Source organism: Crocuta crocuta, unplaced genomic scaffold (assembly GCF_008692635.1).
Source record: "Crocuta crocuta isolate KB4526 unplaced genomic scaffold, BGI_CrCroc_1.0 scaffold566, whole genome shotgun sequence".
Taxonomy (NCBI): domain Eukaryota; kingdom Metazoa; phylum Chordata; class Mammalia; order Carnivora; family Hyaenidae; genus Crocuta; species Crocuta crocuta.
In genome coordinates, this window is record NW_027533114.1 from 62,857 (window position 1) to 83,023 (window position 20,167).

At 36.6% G+C, this 20,167-nt stretch overlaps 1 protein-coding gene across 1 annotated transcript in view; it reads left to right on the forward strand.

Annotated features, from left to right (window-relative positions):
- ADGRL3 (adhesion G protein-coupled receptor L3) overlaps positions 1-20,167 on the forward strand; it is a 517,257-nt gene that overhangs the window by 16,358 nt on the left and 480,732 nt on the right. The window contains exon 2 of the mRNA XM_077746215.1: positions 2,406-2,609. Coding sequence (XP_077602341.1) covers positions 2,406-2,609 — 204 coding nt within the window. The remainder of the gene's footprint in view (positions 1-2,405; positions 2,610-20,167) is intronic.

Below are 20,167 nucleotides of genomic sequence, written 5' to 3' on the forward strand. Positions count from 1 at the left end.
AGATTGACCTGTTTTGAAATAATCTCTAGTTCAGTAGAGGTTATTATTCCCAAGTCTTTTTCCCTAGCCTGCCTTATTCTTCCTTCCCAGGAACTTCATTCAGTATGAGCTCATAATCTGGGTGTTGCTTACCTCTCTGATCTCATTCCAGATTATTATTCTCCCAGCCCACTGTGCATAGATTCATTGACCATTGTGCTGTTCCTTGAATAAACCGTGGTGGTTCCAACTTGAGGAATTACAATAGCCTGGAATGTTCTTTACTCCTAATTGTGTTGTGACTAACAAATTCCAATCTCATTTGAGATCTCAGTTTAAACTTTACTCCCACAGATAAATCGTCCATAAAAACCTAAGCGGAGTAGCCTTTACATATTTTCCTATTTAAACTTTCTGTAGATTGCTTATATTTATAGAGCACTTAAAAAATTGCTTCTGTTTGTCTGTGCTCTTTCTCCTATACCAGAATGGATGATTCATTAAAATAGGTACATGGTCTGTTTTGCTCACCAGTATCTCCAGCATCTAGAAGAAGACCTGGCACGTAATGCAAACTTAATAAATTTTGTTGAATGAACAAATAAGTGCATGTTAAATTGGCTGAGGGTGAACTCTTTCAACTCTATTATAACCAAAGCTTTTAGGAAAGTGTAGGTTTATCACCTTCCGTTCATTTCCTTCCATAATACAGTTTATAGAGATTTAGGGGAAACATGCCTGTATGTATTCATGTAAAAATTAATTAAAAATTAGTCACATTTTGGGCAATGAGGGGAGGGATATTTAGAAGTCAAAAGATCAGAAGAAAACATCATTGGAGTTAACCATTAAAGGAGGGATTTTGATTTTGATTTTCACAACTTTTTTGGTCTTGAAACTTGTTTCCTTCTTTGATACCTTTTTCATTTACACGATCTATCAAAATAGTATTGAGATTACCTTTTGCCCAGCTAATTTAGTACTCATCTATTATAATGAGTGTAAATAAAAGGGCAATGCTAAACTTTGTTGTATTTGAGACTACTTAATTCTAAACTTTTTTTTTTATCATCATAGATGGATTGTTTGACAAATTTCTTAATATCATTTTTGTTTTCTGTAAGGGCTATCTGGTTTCTTGTGATTTGGGAGAGAACATGTATTTCATTCTTTTTTTTTTTTTTATTTCTAGGAGAGAGAGAGAGACAGCGTGAGCAGGGGTGGGTCAGAGAGAGAGGGAGACACAGACTCTGAAACAGGCTCCAGGCTCTGAGCTGGCAGTCAGCACAGAGCCCGACCATGTATTTCATTCTTAATTTGCAAGTTTTATATGTCAAGAAAGTATAGTTCCACTTTATAAACTTACAGTGTTAGAAAGAGGATCATAAAATTCTCTTGCATTATTGAATTTCCTAGTTTCTCTCCTGACTGCTGAATGGTAGCCATATAGCTTTATAAATGTTTTTTAAATATGCATGTATATTAAAAATAATTGTGTAAAACAAAATCTTTTTCCTGTATTTTCCTTTCTGTTAGTAGGGGCATTTATTATTATTATTCATGTTTACCACGCTAGTTGCAATTAGTGTAGAAAAATGTGTATCTCCTGTACCAATTCACCAGCAAAATAAAATCCTGTACTTAAATAGCTCTGCTCCTCATAGCATACAGTGTATGACTGTTTTGTGAATTATTAAAAAATCATATGTTTACCATTTTATTTTTTCATTATTGTCTTGGTCTTCCATATTGATTCATTTATGTAATATGTACCATCTGTCTGTAAAATCACTGTGTATTTAAATGGCAAAAATGTATGTATCTCCTTTTCACCTTAATGTTCATCACAGATCTTAATACAGTATCTTTCAACAAAATGTAAATGGCCTGAAACATATATATATAAAACAATCCATGTAAATGTAACAACACAACAGACAAAACAAAATTAATAAAGAATAAATAAATACCTCTTTGAAACTTTTGGCACCCATTATCTTTTCAAGCTTTTTGCATGTAAATACTTAGTTCAGTAACATTTTTATTTATACTTACAGATATTAGTGCCTATAATTTTATAGCAGAATGCTGTGAACCTATAAAATATAAACTTTATATTTTCTCAAGTAGCTTTCTCTTGAAAATTGTGTCTGATTTTCCAGTCACTGTTAGGGATTAGGATGAGGTGTTTGGCTTATTGCAGAGCATGGTTAGCTAGGACAGAACTGCACAGTCCGTATCACATTAGGGGCCAGGGGATGTGGTCGCCTCAGCTCCAGGGTTATCTGAGTGGGTCCTGGGGTGGCTGGAGTCCAGGGACTTTGGGCTGCAGCAGAGAGCAGCCTTGGGAATAGCCTCTAGCTGGGCTCCTCTGCAGCCTGCCTGAGCTGAACGGAGTCTGATGGTGCGCCCTGCGGTCCCCGCAGGTGGCAAGCACAGTGAGCGACATCCAGCCCTCGCTGCCCCACTGCGACATGCCGAGCGCAGCCCAGGAGGCGCGCTGCCGCCCAGACATCTCCTTCAGCAGCCAGCGGCGGAGCGTGCCACTCCTCATCGTGGACAAGGGCCCCGTGGAGCTGCCCGAGGAGTTCGCGGTCCAGGTGCCCAAGGAGCCCAGAGTGCAGCCCAAGGTGCGGCCAGCGGCGGGGAAAGGGGGCTGGGGGTGGCTGGGCAGGGACTCCTGGAGGACTCGGCCCCAGGCGGTGCCCCAGATGTGTCTTCTCATTCATTTACTGTCTGCATCCACGCACTGTGGCCGATTCAGTGGACTTGGTGGCATCCTAGCAGCTGTTGAACACTGCATGCTTGTTGGACATTAGAGACTCCTCATTAAGGCAAAAGGTTTGACTTTAAGGTTTTGGATGGGTTTAAACTATCTGCATTATCACTGGAAGTTTACAATCACTTCTAGTGACAATCTAAACTACTGTAAAATGTGATGGTTGTAAAAGACACGTTTTAACATTTCTGATCATCTGCTTGTTTGAAAAAAAATTCTCATCAATGGACACAAGCAGGATTTTGAGGAGAGTATGATGAACACTTCTTGGTTGGCAATTGTACATAGTCATTTGAAGCATAAAATCTGACAGAAAAGTAATGGTTATAGAAGCAACCTAATTTTCTTATAAGAATGTTGGAAATACTTTATAGCATTGCCTTTGCAGCTGGCAAGTGCAGTGAATGACATCCACCCCTTTAAGGTCTAGTGAGAAATATTATATAATATTTGCTCAAAAGTCAATGCTATTCTTTCCCCAGATACTTTATTTTATCTTTATGTAATCCTTAGGCAATGTAGTTCTTTTGGCTCACTAAACCCCATACACGCACTCTTATGCCTCTTATGTCCTTCAGGGAATATAACAGAATAAATATGATATGCAATATATATTCATTTAATATATATGCTATATAAGAAATACATATTTATATGTAATATATGTTAATATTTATCCATTTATGATATATATACAAATGGATACATTTATTAAATACAATATGTATATTTCACACATTGTATTGTATTTTATTATATTTATAATTTTCTTTGTGTGCTACAACATGAAAAAGGCTAGAAAGCATTGACTGGTGGAACCAGGAATATCAAGTCTCTTCCTAAAACAATGTCACTTCTCCTACCCCGCAAATTCTTCAAGGGGATAGTCCTACAAAAACTACTGGTAAAGGAATGTGAAATACCAGTGTATTAGCTGAGCTTATCTTCTTACCCCTGTTATAGGATTCTTTGGTAAAGTAAGCTGGGATACTTTGTTTTCAGTTCAGGGACCGAGGGAGACGTATCATAAACTCATCCTAGACTTAACAGACTTGTGAGAATTAAATCTAACTCTTGAATTACTGCAGCCACATAGAACAAGTGACTTGGCACTCACGGTGGGTCTGTCTATTCAGTTATATTAGTCAGTCAACTGCAGCCACATAGAACAAGTGACTTGGCACTCACGGTGGGTCTGTCTATTCAGTTATATTAGTCAGTCAGTGTTCTAGAATCTTTCCATTCAGGAGAACGTTTCTTCCTTGGTGTTGATGATTAGTAATGGGGGAGTACCTATGCTTCCACTGAAGTGTGTAAAATTGACTCTGGTGTGTTAAAAAAAATCAAGGAAGGTGTAGTAAATATTCTTTTTAAAAAATGTTTTAAAATGTTTATTTGTGAGAAAGACAGAGAATGTGAGGGGTGGGGGGAAGGGGCAGAGAGAGGGAGACAGGACTGAAGCAGGCTCCAGGCTCTGAGCTGTCAGCACAGAGCCCTACATGGGGTTTGAACTCAAAAACTATGAGAACAAGACCTGAGCCGAAGTCATACACTTAACTGACTGAGCCACCCAGACGCCCCTAAATATTAAGAATAGTTTTTTCTGCTGTTTTGTATTACCATTTCAAACCTGAAATTGTCTAAATTGGATGCAGACATATTTTTCTCAGAATGTGCTTTAACAGTCGCAGACTTTTCCTCATTATGTCCTTGATTTATATTCTAAAATAATTATATATAATTAATATTGTTTAATTTATTCCAATGTACATGACATTCATCACAATTTCTAGTACTAGTGAAGAAGAAATCCAGAAATGAAGTTTAAGTTTTCAGTAAATGTTATAAATGTTTAACTCAGCAACTAACATTAACATATACACATACTTGCTGGCAATTCAGTTTAGAGAAAAAAAACTCATAATATCAGTTAGAATAGTTTTTCTAGATAATTTTTACTAAGAAGTTGGTCGATTTTATTTTTTTTAATTTTTTTTCATTTATTAATTATTGAGAGACAGAGAGAGACAAAGCATGAGCAGGGCAGGGGCAGAGAAAGGGGTAGATACAGAATCTGAAGCAGGCTCCAGGCTCTGAGCTATCAGCACAGAGCCCCACACGGGGCTCGAACTCCCAAACCGGGAGCTCATGACCTGAGCTGAAGTTGGATGCTTAACCAACTGAGCCACCCAGGTGCCCCAATTTTATTTATTTTTAAAGTTTATTTATTTTGAGAGAGAGAGCACGAGCAGGGGAGAGTCAGAGAGAGAGAGGGAGGCGGGACCCCAAGCTGGCTCCATGCTGTCAGTGCAGATCCTGATGCGGGGCTTGATCCCACAAACCAGGAGATCATGACCTGAGCTGAAACTAAGAGTTATGCTTAACCAACTGAGCCACCCAGGTGCCCTTTGAAATTGGCCAATTTTAAATGTTCCCCAACATTAATAGCTTAATAAGATTTTTCTATGGTATTAGCTTTTACTTTTTGCCACATATATAGCAGGTTACAGTGTAGTAATGGGTTTTAAATGATGCTTTTCTATCAATTTATGAATAAGAAAATTTCATTATATTTTGCTTTGGACAGAAAAGTTATGGTATAAGGCAAACTTCATGTGATGTCATAAATAGAGACCGAGGTAAACGTTGTGTGATTTTAAAAATTGTGTGATTTTAAAAAGGAGACCCTTTTTAAAGGGTCATAACCCTTTATGAAGGTCATAACCCTTTATGAGATAGTATATTTTGAAAGTTGCCTTGTGCAAACGTAGTTTTATCATTGAGACCAAGAGTAACTGAAGGTCATCTTCTAGTGCTCCCTATAGAAATAATAAAGAAAAATGAGTAAATATTACAGGGGCATAATCTTTCCTGATATAGAAGATAATACATACAGTTAGGGCAGGTATTAAAAGTGAAACTGAAATAGGGGCGCCTGGGTGGCTTAGTCGGTTAAGCGTCCGACTTTCGCTCAGGCCATGATCTCGCAGTTCGTGGGTTCGAGCCCCGCGTCGGGCTCTGTGCTGACTGCCAGCTCAGAGCCTGGAGCCTGTTTCCGTCTGTGACTCCCTCTCTCTCTGACCCTCCCCTGCTCACGCTTTCTCTCTTTCTCCTAGAAATAAATAAAACATTAAAAAAAAAATTAAAAAAAGTGAAACTGAAATAAGAAATACCATATTTTCTTGAGTCTTCAAGTTGAAAAGACAAGGAAGAAGGCAAACAAGAAAATACCAGCCTTCCCTTTCTCCCCCACTCTACCTTTCTCAAAATAAAAACAACAGTCTCTTACAGAAAACTCAGAAATAAATATAAATAATAAAGATTGATATTAATGTAACTTTTATTGAAAAATCAAATTGATATTCATTTTAAAAATTACTAACCTTTGTATTTTTTCTATAGGTAGCCTCATAAACAACTAGAAACCCAACAAAGCAACCTTAACAACGTAAAAACAAAAGCAAAGGCAACAAAACACCCCCAAACCTTTTGATCAGTTAAAAATTAAACTCTGTCATTGTTTAAATTTTATATTCATTTGACTCAGGATAGCTAATCACAATTCTTAAGAGTTAACGAGTGTCTGGATTCCTAGGAATTAGGACTTCACAGCAGAACAGCAAAGCATAAAGTGTTTAAAAACATTGTTCTCAGAAGACATGTTTCTCCTTAGCGTATTAAGGCAGAAGGAAGTCTGAAGGCAGATTGCCCAGTTAATGACTAGATCTCAAGACTTTTCCTTGAAGGCAAAGGAATGTTAACGCATTTTTTTATCAACATCTTCTTGCTTTACTTGTGATTTTCATGCAGATGCATAAAAAGTTCCTTGAGATGATAGACCAATAACCCTCCTGCAAACCACACATGTAGTGTGCAGAGTTCATAGGAGTGTCCTCTCAGAACACAGCTAAACCATTTCAGTCCTGACAAGTCATAAAAACTCTACCCTGTGCTCATTTTAAAACTTACCTTTCTTAAGTGCCAAAATGCTTTTACAAGGGACTTGTGTATTCTATCAGTTCGTTTGGAGAATCACATCAGACTCTACCATCATTTTCTTTTCTCTTTTTCCCCACTCTTAGGTCTTTATGTTTTTAAAGGGGAATGCTTTTATGATGATTATAAGCAAGTAGAATACTCCATTTTATTGTTTTGTTACTTTAAACAAAAGTCGGCCTTTAAAATTAGTCTGAATTACTAAATACTGGCTATTCCATCATTGATTCTTGCCCTTATTTATTTTTTCAATGACATTGGATTGAGTGTAAATGATGCTGGGTATTGCGCTAAGTGCTAGGAAGACACAGATAGGAAACTGACATACTTTGATCCCTCAGTGAGTATTGGGACACAGTAAGAGAGTACAGTATGGCAAATGCTTGCTAGATAGAGGGTACTTCTCCCCTGCAATCAAAGAGACAAGAACCTTGTTTGTAAACTGATAATAAGCACGAGATTTGACCTGCACATGTTTGAGGGGAAGTGCTAAATGTAGGAGCAGAAATTCTATGGAGAAGTGGTTAAAGATCTGATCAGAATGTCCTGATATAACGTTATGCAGAGTTCAGAATTTTTCTGATGGCAGGGAGGGAACAATTAAATTGACCTTAGACAAATTAAGCAAAGACTGACCTGCTGCTCTATTTGAACAATGAACTAGAAAGTGGCTTCAATACTGGAGATAGGAAGGTTATTCTATTACAAGTAAGAAATAATGGTGGCCCTGAGTCGAGGAGTGAGTGCCATTAGTGACAATGAGTGATCAATTGTCAGGAGTTAGAGATTAATGGAACATGAGACTAGACCAGAGAGAAAACTCAAAGGACAAACAGGTTTCTGACTTAAAAACCAGAAAGTGGGGTGCCTGGGTGGCTCAGTCGGTTGGGCGTCCCACTTCGACTCAGGTCACGATCTCATGGTTTGTGGGTTTGTGGGTTAGAGCCCCGCGTGGGGCTCTGTGCTGACAGCTCAGAGCCTGGAGCCTGTTTCAGATTGTGTGTGTGTCTCTCTCTCTGCCCCTCCTCCACTGATGCTCAGTCTCTCTCTGTCTCAAAAATAAACTATTAAAAAAATTTTTTTAAAAAGTAAAAAAAATAAAAGCCAGAAAGCCTGATGGGGCGCCTGGGTGGCTCAGTCTGTTAAGCGTCCGACTTCAGCTCAGGTCATGATCTCGCAGTTCATGATTCTGAGCTGTATGTCAGGCTCTGTGCTAACTACGGGGAGCCTTCTTGGGATTCTCTCTCTCTGCTCCTTCCCCACTTGTTCACATACACTTTCTCCCTCAAAATAAGTAAACTTAAATAAAGAAGATAAAATCATGAATGATTGTACCACTTAGATAAGAAAGACAAGATGTGGGTGCCTGGTGGCTCAGTCGGTGAAGTGTCCGATTTTGGCCCAGGTCATGATCTCACAGCTCATGAGTTTGAGCCCTGCATGGGGCTCTGTGCTGCTTAAAGCCTAGAGCCTGCTTCAGATTCTGTGATTCTGTGTCTCCCTCTCTCTCTCCATCGCTACCCTGCTCACACTGTGTCTTAAAAAATAAATGAATTAAAAAAAAAAAAAGACAACATGAAACAGAGAATATTGGTAAGGAATGATGTAAATTACATTTACAAGTAACTTCTTCAACATATTCCTTTGAATAGAAACCTAACTTTTTGGCCCCAAATTTAACAACTCATAGCTTTATTATAATATACAAAGCTGAAAAAAAAGATAATTAACAATGCTATTTGTTGAGATTAAGTTATCCTCATTGAAAAGCAAACAGAAAGTTATTAATGTTCTTTGTTAAGCATTCAGTTTTGGCTTAGGTATGATAGGATGGTCTGTAACAAAAGAGCAGCTCCTAGGAGTTTTATTCTCCCTTCCTTCTACTTCCCAGAAATACCTTGCAGGGCTCTAGTGGAGCCACGATTTGATCGGATTTTGAGCTCTCCTGTGTTGCCATGAAACAACTGACAGAATTCTTCCTATATATGTGCAATTTGCAATCTGTACTCCTTACCACTACGGTGAGGAAATAGGTTGAACAGTTAGGACAATTAATCTACAGGCCTAGATGTATTTGCCATTCATTCCGTTCTCAGTACAATGTTCTGTGTTAAAACTGGGAAGAATACAGGAGATTAATCTGCTCGTATTTATACTCATTAACAGTGTGACATGAATCAGTTTAATAAAAAATAACAAAATATAATCTCCATGTGTCTTTTGAGAGTATCTCAAAAATGAACTTTGATTTATACTCTTGCCTAATTAAAACTGATTATTAAAATAGCATATCCTTTGATGACATGGTAAAGTGATGCTATTTCTTAAAGAAATGTCTAATATTCCCACTGGTTAAGAGTCTAGAAATTAAAGCTGCATTAAAAAATACTTTTAAAGTCATAAATCTGAGACCGTAATTGCAGAGCTCACTTAATTGTACATGTAACAGTGTAATCAGTTACAAACTGATAGAGGGAGAGAAAGGGTGGCAGAGCTAGTAAAATGATTTGGGAATGGAGTCAATTCTTTTATATACCATGAACTTACCAACATGATAGGGCAAATCAATGGACACTGGAATAAATGACGAATGGGGAGAGGTAAATATGAGATGCTTTAAAACCTGTGGGCCAGAACATATACACCCAGTAAATAACATTAATAGGCAACACATTTTCTCTTATCTCAGACTACATTTCTAAATGTCTTATTCTTCATTCTCATGGAAGTTCTGTCAAATTACCACACAAACCATGCCCCTTTCTCTCTCTGTCTTTGCAAATGATATTATCTTTGCTGGTTGGAATGTCTTATGCCACCTGCATCCTCTTCAGCTCAGCTAAAAATTAGTTGTAGGATTGAACTGAATTGACTTTCCTTCGTATTCACCCATCTCTAGCCCTATTCTTCACAGAACAATTCCTGTCCTTCTCCCGATTCTCAGTAGAATGTTCTGAAAGCTGTTCCTAGGCATGTGGTAAACCGTTTTTCTTTACTCTCTACTGGTTTTTATGTTTTCATTTGCTATAACTGATGATCATTGGAAAATCTGAGACTATATTACTCTTGCTGTGTTTATATTAGTGTTTTTTATATTGACTTTCATAAGGTATCCTTCTGGCATGTTCTGATAATCTTACTCCCCTTACTCCCAAATTTTTGGCAAAGCTGGTTCTAATTGTGTTATTATATTATAGTCTGATATATGTAGGTAAAGTCTAGGAATTCATGGGGAGGTAAGGGATGAAGCAAGTTGTCACAGAAGAACAGAGAGTAATATTGCTACAGTGACAGAAAACCGTCTGTTTTACAAGCTCAGCCTTTTAGATGGAATTGTTACTGCAAGAGAACCGTATAATGTGGCCTTCAAAGTGCTGTGTTAGCTTCTTGTTTTATATGACAATATAATATTATTTCAGATAAAAGACTGTTCACTTTTATTTGTCTTTCAGTGAGGTTTGCTACTTTATACAAAATGTCAGGTCTAACTGGTATACAAAATACATTACTGGCTCACTCTTTAGAATTCTTATATACATTTAGGGCCATATTATATTTTTATGTGAGAGGAAGGGTAATTAATAGGACTCTAGGGAAATAGAGACTTAAAAATAAAATACTAAACTTCACAGCCCTAAACATGATTTCAAAGCATTTATTTAGAAGCTTCTTTTCCAAATGGTCTAAATACCAGAATGATGAATCCAATTGAAAATAAATGTGTTAGTGAGTTCGGCCATCAAGTATTTACAGGGAAGTATGATAAATTTCTTTGTTTCTGTTGGTGTAAACTATAAATTATTTTCTCTTTCCATCTCAGTAGTATGTGAGTAGCTTTTCAAAATGCTTATGGAAATTTTATTTTTCTCCATTAGACATTTCTTATCACATAGAGTGTTAATAATGGTAAATAGATGTTAAGCTTTGACACTAAGACAAAAAAAAAAAGATTTTGTTCCTTTGATTTAATTAGGGATGTATTGCAAGCTGTTTCATTAATTCATTAATTATCTACCATAGACTAATAATTGTATATATGTCCCAAAGGAGCAAATTTGGCAGTACTAATGACAGATACTTTCAGAATAAATTAGTCAATTACTAGTGAATCCCTTCCTTTTTCTTCTGTTTTGTTTTTGTTTTTGTTTTTCAACTCAAACAACGTATTTGATAAAAGAGATCTGCATTTTATCCCAGATACAGAGAGAAAACTTCAGTTGTATTTGTAGAAGTCTTAACCCTAAATTAAGATTTAAGGGAAGGACATGACAGGTGCTGTGCATAGAACATCATATTTTCATAGAGCAGCTTATGTCTGAGTTTTTAGGTTCTGGGTGTTTCATATAGTCTCCAGTCCAGAAATATAGAAACTTGGGTAGGCACTCTATTCTTTCTTTCATATATATGGTTACCTAAGTTGATGACTTTTCTCTCCCAACTATTACTTCCAAAGAATCAATTTTATTTTTCTTGATTATTAGACATATCTTTAATTCTTCACTGTTTTGCTTTTACTGCTACAAAGAGATAGTAGTGTGGAATAATCATTACTGTATGAGCTTTGGGGTCAGAAAGATTTAGTTCATTCTGAGCTTTACTTTTTATTAGCAGTCTTAACCAAGTTCAAGGACTTACTTTAAAAAAAAAAATCTTTGTTATCTCTTCTATGTAGTGTGATAATAAAGGTACATACCTTGTTGTAATGATTAAGTATTATATACAAATATATTAAATATGATTAAGCATATAGTCCTTGAGACCTAGTAAGTGTTACCTCCACTATTCACCTTTTTTTTTTGGGGGGGGGGGCTCTTTGTTTTGTAATAATTATGCCAGAGATATATAATGGAAGATCCATGAAGAATTTTCAATGACTTTGTTTAGCCCTTGTTAATATTTCTGTTTAGGTTGAGGAAGAGAAACTAACTCAATTTAATTCACATACTTTGTGCATGTAATGTACATAGAACGTTCTGTAAGGCAGTTCCTTTCCTCTAGGATTAGCAGTCTATTGCTAGAGACAGAGACAACAGGCAATCTAGTATGCATTTGACTATGATTTTGTGAAATGTGGTTTCATGCAAGTGCTGTAGTGTTTTAAAGAAGGAGGAAATGGCATCCCTAGTGTGGCATGTAGATAGAAGAGAAGGGAGGATGGGTAAGCATTCTTAGATAAGGTGGTATTTGAACTAACTTTTGAAAATCCCTACCATCATTTGCAAGCATAGGTAGGAGGTGTTGGAGGATGGGGGGTGTTCCAAAGAATTGAATTATGTGAACAAAATTTTAGTTGGTGAAAATGATTTCACTTTTATCAAATAGTGAATAGTCTAGTTTAACCAACAATACAGACATGAAGAAAGAAGTAATGGGGCAGGAAGTTTGAAGAGTAGGTTGTAGCCATCTTGTAGGGGGTCTTAAATGTCAGGGTGAGACTTTGGACATAATTGTGTCTGCAGTTGAGATTCTTTAGAAGCTCTTGATCAGAGTTGCAGTTTAGAGACTGTCAGAATTGTGTGGGAAAATTTAGGGTAGAGAGAGGGACTTGAAAGTGGAAGATCAGTTAGGTTGTTGCTGTAGGGCAGAAGGTAATGAGTGTCTGAACCGGGGAGATAGCAATGGGGATGGAAAGAGGAGAAATAATGTGAGAATTGCATAGAAACTGAATCTGCAGTGCTCGGTTATTGGCTAATTGGATGCCGCAAGTGAAGATGAGGGCAGAATCAAAGATCCCTAGGTGACTGGGTGGTACCATTTACAGAATCAGGACATGAAGAGGAAGCTTTGGTTTTTAGGGAAAAAGTCGTGAGCCTGATCTTAGAAATTTTGAACTAGAGGTGTAAAAGGTGAGGTAAACTCTCCCAATATGAATCTATATATCAAGAGAAAAGGTTATTGCCAGCATTAAAGTATGAGTTTTCAACATAAAGGTGATAATTAACGCTATGGGGGTTTATGAGATTACCCAAAGTAGAGATGATAATAGGCAATGAGAGATCCTGGGGAAACACTTACGTTTAGGAAAGGAAAAATTAGAAGCCATTGAAAGTGATCAAATCATGGGTTTACACCATTGGTAAATTGAAGGTAAATCCCAAACTTGTTTTATGCTTTGCCCCTCTGACAGCCTCTGCTAATGCTAATCCACAGAAAGGTCATATGTACATAATGATGACAGAGCATGTGCTAAGTGGATAAGAAAATGAAATTATTTTTGATTCTCAGTGATAAATTGATGTTGTGATATTTCCTAAATTAATGCCCTATACATAATTAGAGCAAATAAGAGAGGATTAGGTTTATAAGTATATATGATAGAATTAAGGAAGTATGACTAAGGTTAGTGATTTTCTCCTATTTGGGGAGTGTATTTCCCTGTTCTTTTTTGATTGCTGGTTAATTATAATACATCAAGCCAAAGTAGTGCTCAAGTGAAAGCACCCAGGGCTGCCTATGTGGCACAGTCAGCTAATCATCAACTTGATTTTGGCTCAGGTCATGATCTTACAGTTGTGAGATGAAGTCCCATGTCACGCTTCACCCTGGGCATTGACCCTCCTTAAGATTCTCTCTCTCTCTTTCTCTCTCTCTCTCTCTGTCTGTCTCACCCTTCACCCTGCCCCTCCCCTGCTCACTCTCTTACCAAAAAAAAAAAGTAGTAAAAATTAAAACAAAATTTTCCTGGTATGTGGTAATGCTGCTTGAGATTAATAGAAGAATACAAATATTTTTGGATCACACTTGTAAATTAATAATTAAACTACATATTGCGTATTGTAATACATTTTAACTGAATCTAAATGAATCTAAATATGTTTAAATAAAGCCTATTGGCAAAAATAAGGTAAAGACTTATTTAAATACTTAAATCATTTTAGAATCTAAGAATTATACTATGGCAAAAATATTTGTCATTAATGACATGTTTATTAAAACTAAGATTGAAATATGAGAAAAGAAAATTAACATTATTTCCAATGCATTTTCTTAGACACAAAAGACATTTATATCCTCCTTCATTTCTATGTCAAAAAGTAGATAACTTAAGAATTTTATTTTTTAAAATCTTAAGAATTCAAAAAAATTGACTTCTCAATTTTGTTTGAAACTGATGGTCTTATAAAAGTAGTTTATTCCCATAGTTTCATGTCTGGGAAAAAGTGTACCATTTTGTTCATCTGATATTTATAAATTTGGTTTCATCCAGTTTAAATAATGTAATTATAACAAATGAAAAAATGATTATTTATAAGGGGAGGATATTCTAACAGAAATACTTGAACAGCATATGAAGATATGTGTTTTATAGGTTTCTCTTTTTTTTTAATGTTTTTATTTATTTATGAGAGAGAGAGAGACAGCGTGAACAGGGGAGGGTCAGAGAGAGATGGAGGTACAGAATCTGAAACAGGCTCCAGGCTCTGAGCTAGCTGTCAGCACAGAGCCTGACGTGGTGCTCGAACCCATGAACGGTGGGATCATGACCTGAGCTGAAGTCGGACGCTTAACCCACTGAACCACCCAGGCACCCCGATTTATTTCTTACCTATATTTCTCCCATTATACAAATTTGCTTACTATTTTAAAATAAACATCTACTACAACATAGTATTGATTAATAGCTATTTGTGTGAGATCTGTTTTTGCTTTTCTCACAGTTTTAGTGGACATACACATTATGCAAGTGCATATCCATAAGCTTACATATAATCATTACATGCATGAAATTTAAGCAAGGTAGAAATGGTTAAGTAACCCATGGATAGAACTCTAGATTATATATACATTCTTTTAAAAAACTTTGTGTTGTCTTGTAGTTAGAGAAGGTAGAGTTTTTATAAGATGTTGCCATAAATCTTAAGAAAAGTTATTATTAATTGAAAATGTCAAGGCTTGTTTTTGTTTTTGTTTTTCATGCTCTGTAAGGTATTTACTTGTTTTCCCCATATAAGATTGTGATGGAGACTTTGAGTTGTGAGGCCACGTGACAAGGGACACGAGAGATTTTCTAAGAGCTTTAGTCTCATTTGTCTGGGCCCTGCCTACCTGAGCAGCTTTATCTCTAACAGTTCCTCCTCATACCCACGGCATGTGTTACTCTTGTTGGTTTCAGTTCTCTCATTGCCATGCTTTCTCTTCCTTTTTTTGCCTTTCTAACTCCCAGTCATATTTTAGCTCATAGCATTTGGGATAAGAGTCAGTGTCATTTATTGATAAAGAAGATAGTTTCTTGGGCCAGAATTCCTGCCATTCAATCTGGGCTCCTCTACTTGCTAGATGTCTAACTTTCCAAGCTTCTGTTATTTTTCAGATAGGAATAATAACGATAATAACTCAGAGAGTGTTGTGTTAAATGAGTTAATCGGGATCAATTGTTTAGAAAATGTTATGGCATCGTTAAGTAATATGTCCATGAGTCTATTTTTCTCTTCTTCTGTCTTTCGTTCTGTTTCTGTATCATCTGGTGTCACTTCCCCTGGGAAGCTTTCCTTGGTCCCTGGAGGTCAGGGTGTGACAACATTATCATACTGTGTCTGTTGACTCCTGTTCTCCTCCTTGGACTCTGTTTAATAACATAGGCTGTGTCTTTCATCTTTATATCCCAAGCACCCAAAATTGAGCATGATCTGTGAAAGGCACTCATGTTTTTTAAATGAGTAAATAAATTAATGAGATTTGGGAGATGTGTTCTGTTGTGTGGGAATTTATATCAATAAATAATAACCTGTACATAAACTACAGGGAAGTTATAACAGAGATCGTGGAACTGAAAGGCCCACAGACAGAGATGACAAGATCCTGGAATCATGTGGTTTATTTATTCTGTAGTGGGAAGCCAAGGACAAAGCTATAGCAGTGGTGTACACAGTATAGGGTTCCATGGGCTAGATTGAAGGCTCACACATTAGTTGGTTTTATACAGTGTTGCAGTATCCACTTCAACAAGGATTTTTCCTGATGATGTGGTTACAAAGACCAGATAAACAAGGAAGCTCAGTAGTTTCGAGTGCTTGGAGGTAACACTGGCTTCCCTGGTTGGAGAGGTGCAGGTACTTGAACACCTGACCACCCTGTAGCTAACTGTTTAATGTTTTGTGCTGCTACAGCTTTTATCTGTTTTGCAAGCAGAGAACACACAGGGTCAGAGAGAGGCCATAATGGATGTCCTTAAAGGATTTAGGGATTAATACCTGTTAATGTAGAGAGAATGTGATCTGGGGTTTATGAATATTTAAGTTTTATGGTCTTCACATCCCATTCTAAGTAACACTAATTTGTTCCATTCTTATTGAAGTTGAATAGCCCTAGATTCCATTAATTCCACATTATTCTCAATACATTTGGTGAATTCTGCCTGTGTCTCCCAAATGACTCCCAAATTGCTTGCCTACACAAATATGTATATGTAACAAATAAGTTTTACCTATACTGTTTGTTTCTTGTCTATATGGCAGATTGACTATTTTCAATTAAAACAATATGTACGTTGCGTGTGTTACAGTGAGGATGACCATATGCCCTGGTTTTCCCAGAGAGACAGGTTGTCCTGAAGGAACCCTTAGGAGTGTCCACTTCCATCTTCCAAAGTGTCTTGGTTTGGGTGATAACATATATTGTCACCTTATATCAATCTACTATCTGCTACTTTGTAGAACTATGTAAATTGAGGTAAATTATATAATATCCCATCTATAAAATTTGCAGATTGGCTATTATTTGTAAAATCTTTGCCAAGTCTAAAATTCTTGGACATTTATGGAGAAAAAAATAATAAAGCTTTATACTTCTTGAGTCTATTCATAGGACCTTAACCCTGAAGACAAGTGCATTTTTCCACTTAAAAATGGATCTAAATGCAGGTTGAATACAAATGCATGCATTAACTACTTTGAAATATGCAAAATTACACTTTTAGTTTATAGTTGGTGAAAAATATTTGAGACACTGTGACCATAGACTTTGAAGTTGGAAAACTAAAAAAGCACTTTCATTATTTCTTTAAAATTGGAGTATATTAAATAAAAGACTTTGAAATCATTCTATGTGGTTTTAAAAATATTTTATGGCTGTAAGTTCAACCTATGCTTATATTCCTTATCTATACAATGAATTAAATAGTTGGCAAGGAATACTGGTTTCTTAGGAAGATAATGATTTTACTTTTCAATTTGATAAATTTCCATGTGTTCATGAGCCAATTCTGTAGGAATTTTGAGAATAATGGGAATTAAAGTAGATCAGTTCTTTAGCAACAGATTTGTATATCACCTACAGAGAGAAAAATCAAATAAATGTATGCATTGTCTCAGAAGGGTTACTATAAGTGTAGAAAGTAAGTGAAGAGATTTTGGATAGCATTTCTGACTGTTTTTAATGGTTTGTTGTTTCATTAGTCTTTCAAGATTGACACTAAAAACCTTACCACACAGTAACTGGGTTTGCTTCCCCTTCAAAAAAAAATCTCAGATTATATGGATATATGAATTGTTTCACTTTAATGCAACAGTACTTTTTTTAGTTTTTCTCATGGCTAGAAAATTCCATGACTTAGCATGGAATTTCATCCAAGTTTGGTGAACAGACACTGTGGGGAGATAGAGTTTTGCCTTTTGGAATTTTGCACGTAGGTTGTTATTCCACGTTGAAGGGAACAGAGATCTCCCCATTTATTATTCAACTCTTCCTACATCTCTGCTTAGGTGATCTGATACTACTGAAAAAATGGTACTACCAGCCTGCTGTGGTAATGTGAAAATATCAAGAGATTTGTTGGATGATTAAATGACTTGAATTTGGCAGAAACTTCCTCATTTTGTAGGTATATAGAGAAGCAAGAATGATGGAATATATTGATCTGTGCATTATTGGCAGTCTCTAGGAATTAATATTAGATGGCAACACTTGGCACTTAAATGTGTTAGGGAACTTGCCATACTATCATATTATAGTTATGTGTATATACACTCCTTAGTTGTTTATAAAATTGTTGAGATAGGGGCACCTGGGTGGTTCAGTTGGTTAAGCGTTCAACTTTAGCCCATATTGTGATCTAACGGTTTGTGGATTTGAGCCACACATCAGATTCTGTGCTGACAGCTCAGAGCCTGGAGGCTTCTTTGGATTCTGTTTCTCCCTCTCTCTCTGACCCTCCTCCCCAGTTCACACTCTTTCTCTCTCTCTCAAAAATAAATAAACATTAAAATAATTTTAGAAATCAAATAAAATAATTGAGATACAGTATTTTATTTACCACATATTTGCTAGGGTTCTTAATATTATCTATGTCTTATGATATTTACTGGATAAATATTTCTTAATGGTATATCAATTAATGGTATATTAATGGTATAATGGTATTTTTATTGGTATATTAATTAAAATGCAAATAGAAAAATATTTGTGATCTGTAGACTCTCACTTATGAAAGCAAGAAATAGCTGATAAAATACTGTCCTGCTTGTATGGCATATCACTGATGAGTCTCTTAAAGAAAAAAAAAAAGAAAAGAAAAGGAGAATGTGTGTTTACATGTATGTTCTTTCACAAACCTGAGTCTCAGTAAAATAGTTAGATGCTTTGCTCTCAACCTTACCTACAGAAGACAAGTTTTGCTCCTAGTCTTACTTAACATTGTACCAACAGGCTGCTGTCCAGATTTCAGTTGTTTGCTTCTGGGCTTGGTGAAGCTGCTCAGTAATTCCCTTAGGACTGCTGGAGGCTTGGGGGGAAGTGGGGAGGAAAGGTGAGTGCCTTGCATCATTCTGTGACAGCCTCCGGGGTTCATTCAAGAACCTTAGTGGCTTGCTGTGGTGAGAGCAATGAAAAGCCCTCCAGTTGGCAAGACATTATATAATTAAACCATTTCATTTACTTCATTCAGCAGGCATTTACTGTGAACCTACCGTGTATAAATAAATGACTCTGTTTAGATAAATTGGAAAAATATGAGGATTTAACCCCTACTTGGGAAGAAGTTAGAAACCAATGGAGTAAATGAAGCAGAAAAGAGAGAAAACCTTATTTAAATCATTGTTGAGGGATGTGGGATGCTTTCTGGAATGAAAGTCTCATGTGCGATGTGTTTTCTATTTTTTTTAATATTAATTTATTTTTGAGAGAGAGCGAGTGAGTGTGTGTGTGTGTGTGTGTGTGTGTGTGAACAGTGGACAGAGGATCCGAAGCAGGCTCTGTGCTGACAGCAGAGAGCCTAATGCAGGTCTTAAACTCACAAACCACGAGATCATGACCGGAGCCAAAGTCAGACACTTAACTCACTGAGCTACCCAGCACCTCTGTTTCCTAATTTTTTAATGGTATACATTATATTTCCTCATGTCGTCATGACCTTTTCCTTAGTGACTTCTGAGAAAAACAGACAGTTCTTTTTATCTTCCAGTATAGTTTTTGTTAGCCTGTGAAGTATTATTCCCACCTCCCATAACCCAACTTAAAATACATAATATAGCATCTCTGTTTCAAAAGAAGGTGTTGTGTTTTCCACTACATGCATATGAAATCAGGAAAAGATCATTTTGGCTCCCTGAGTAAATTTCTTATTTGATGCCATTCAGTCTGTTTTATAATACTGAGTAGCTAACAAGCTAAAACAAAATATTTGGCAGAGTTGATGATCTCTTCCCTTAGGAGAGATCTTGGAATCAGAAGGCGTGCCGCAATTTATACGAAGGTCACCAGTTTCCACGGAGTGTGGAAGGGAGGCAGTCACATACTCACAGCTGCATCTAGACAGGAAAAGTCTTGCATCTATAGCCATGGCATCTCTTTGCTTTATCTTTGAAGTTAGAATAAAAGCTTACATTACTTGGAGTGAGAAAAAAAAGAAGTTTATCAGCAAGATCATTAATAACTTGGGTCTCAGCTTTTCAAGTTACAATTAGATGCTCAACAGCTGTGACCTTCAAGAGCTGCTCATTATTGTTGGTCCTGATTGTTCACTCCCACCCTAGAGCTCTCTTCAGAAATAGTTTCTCTGACATCATTGACCCCAGGGGTCAGAGTGAGAAATGAGTCTTCAAGCGCTCATTTATAAGTCTTGTTTCTCTGGGATGCTGTGTGTGTGTGTGTGTGTGTGTGTGTGTGTGTGTGTGTGTAATTCAGCCAATAGGTAATGCTTCATTGTAATCCAGCTGTTTGGTCCCATCTCAATTAGGATGATGTCTGTTAGATGAAGGGGCACCTCTGGGAATAGCGAGAAGATTTAGTGCCCTCAAAAACTGAGTAAAACTGATGGTAACACAGGATCTGTTTTATTTAGATGTTTAAAGAAAAAAAAAAGGTCTTAATGCACATGCTTGCCAAACTGTGTCATGCACTGTGTAGCATCTCAACGGATCAGCAGGGATTTTAAACGTGCTGTGTGCTTGCCATACACTGCAACCCAAAGAGAAAGTG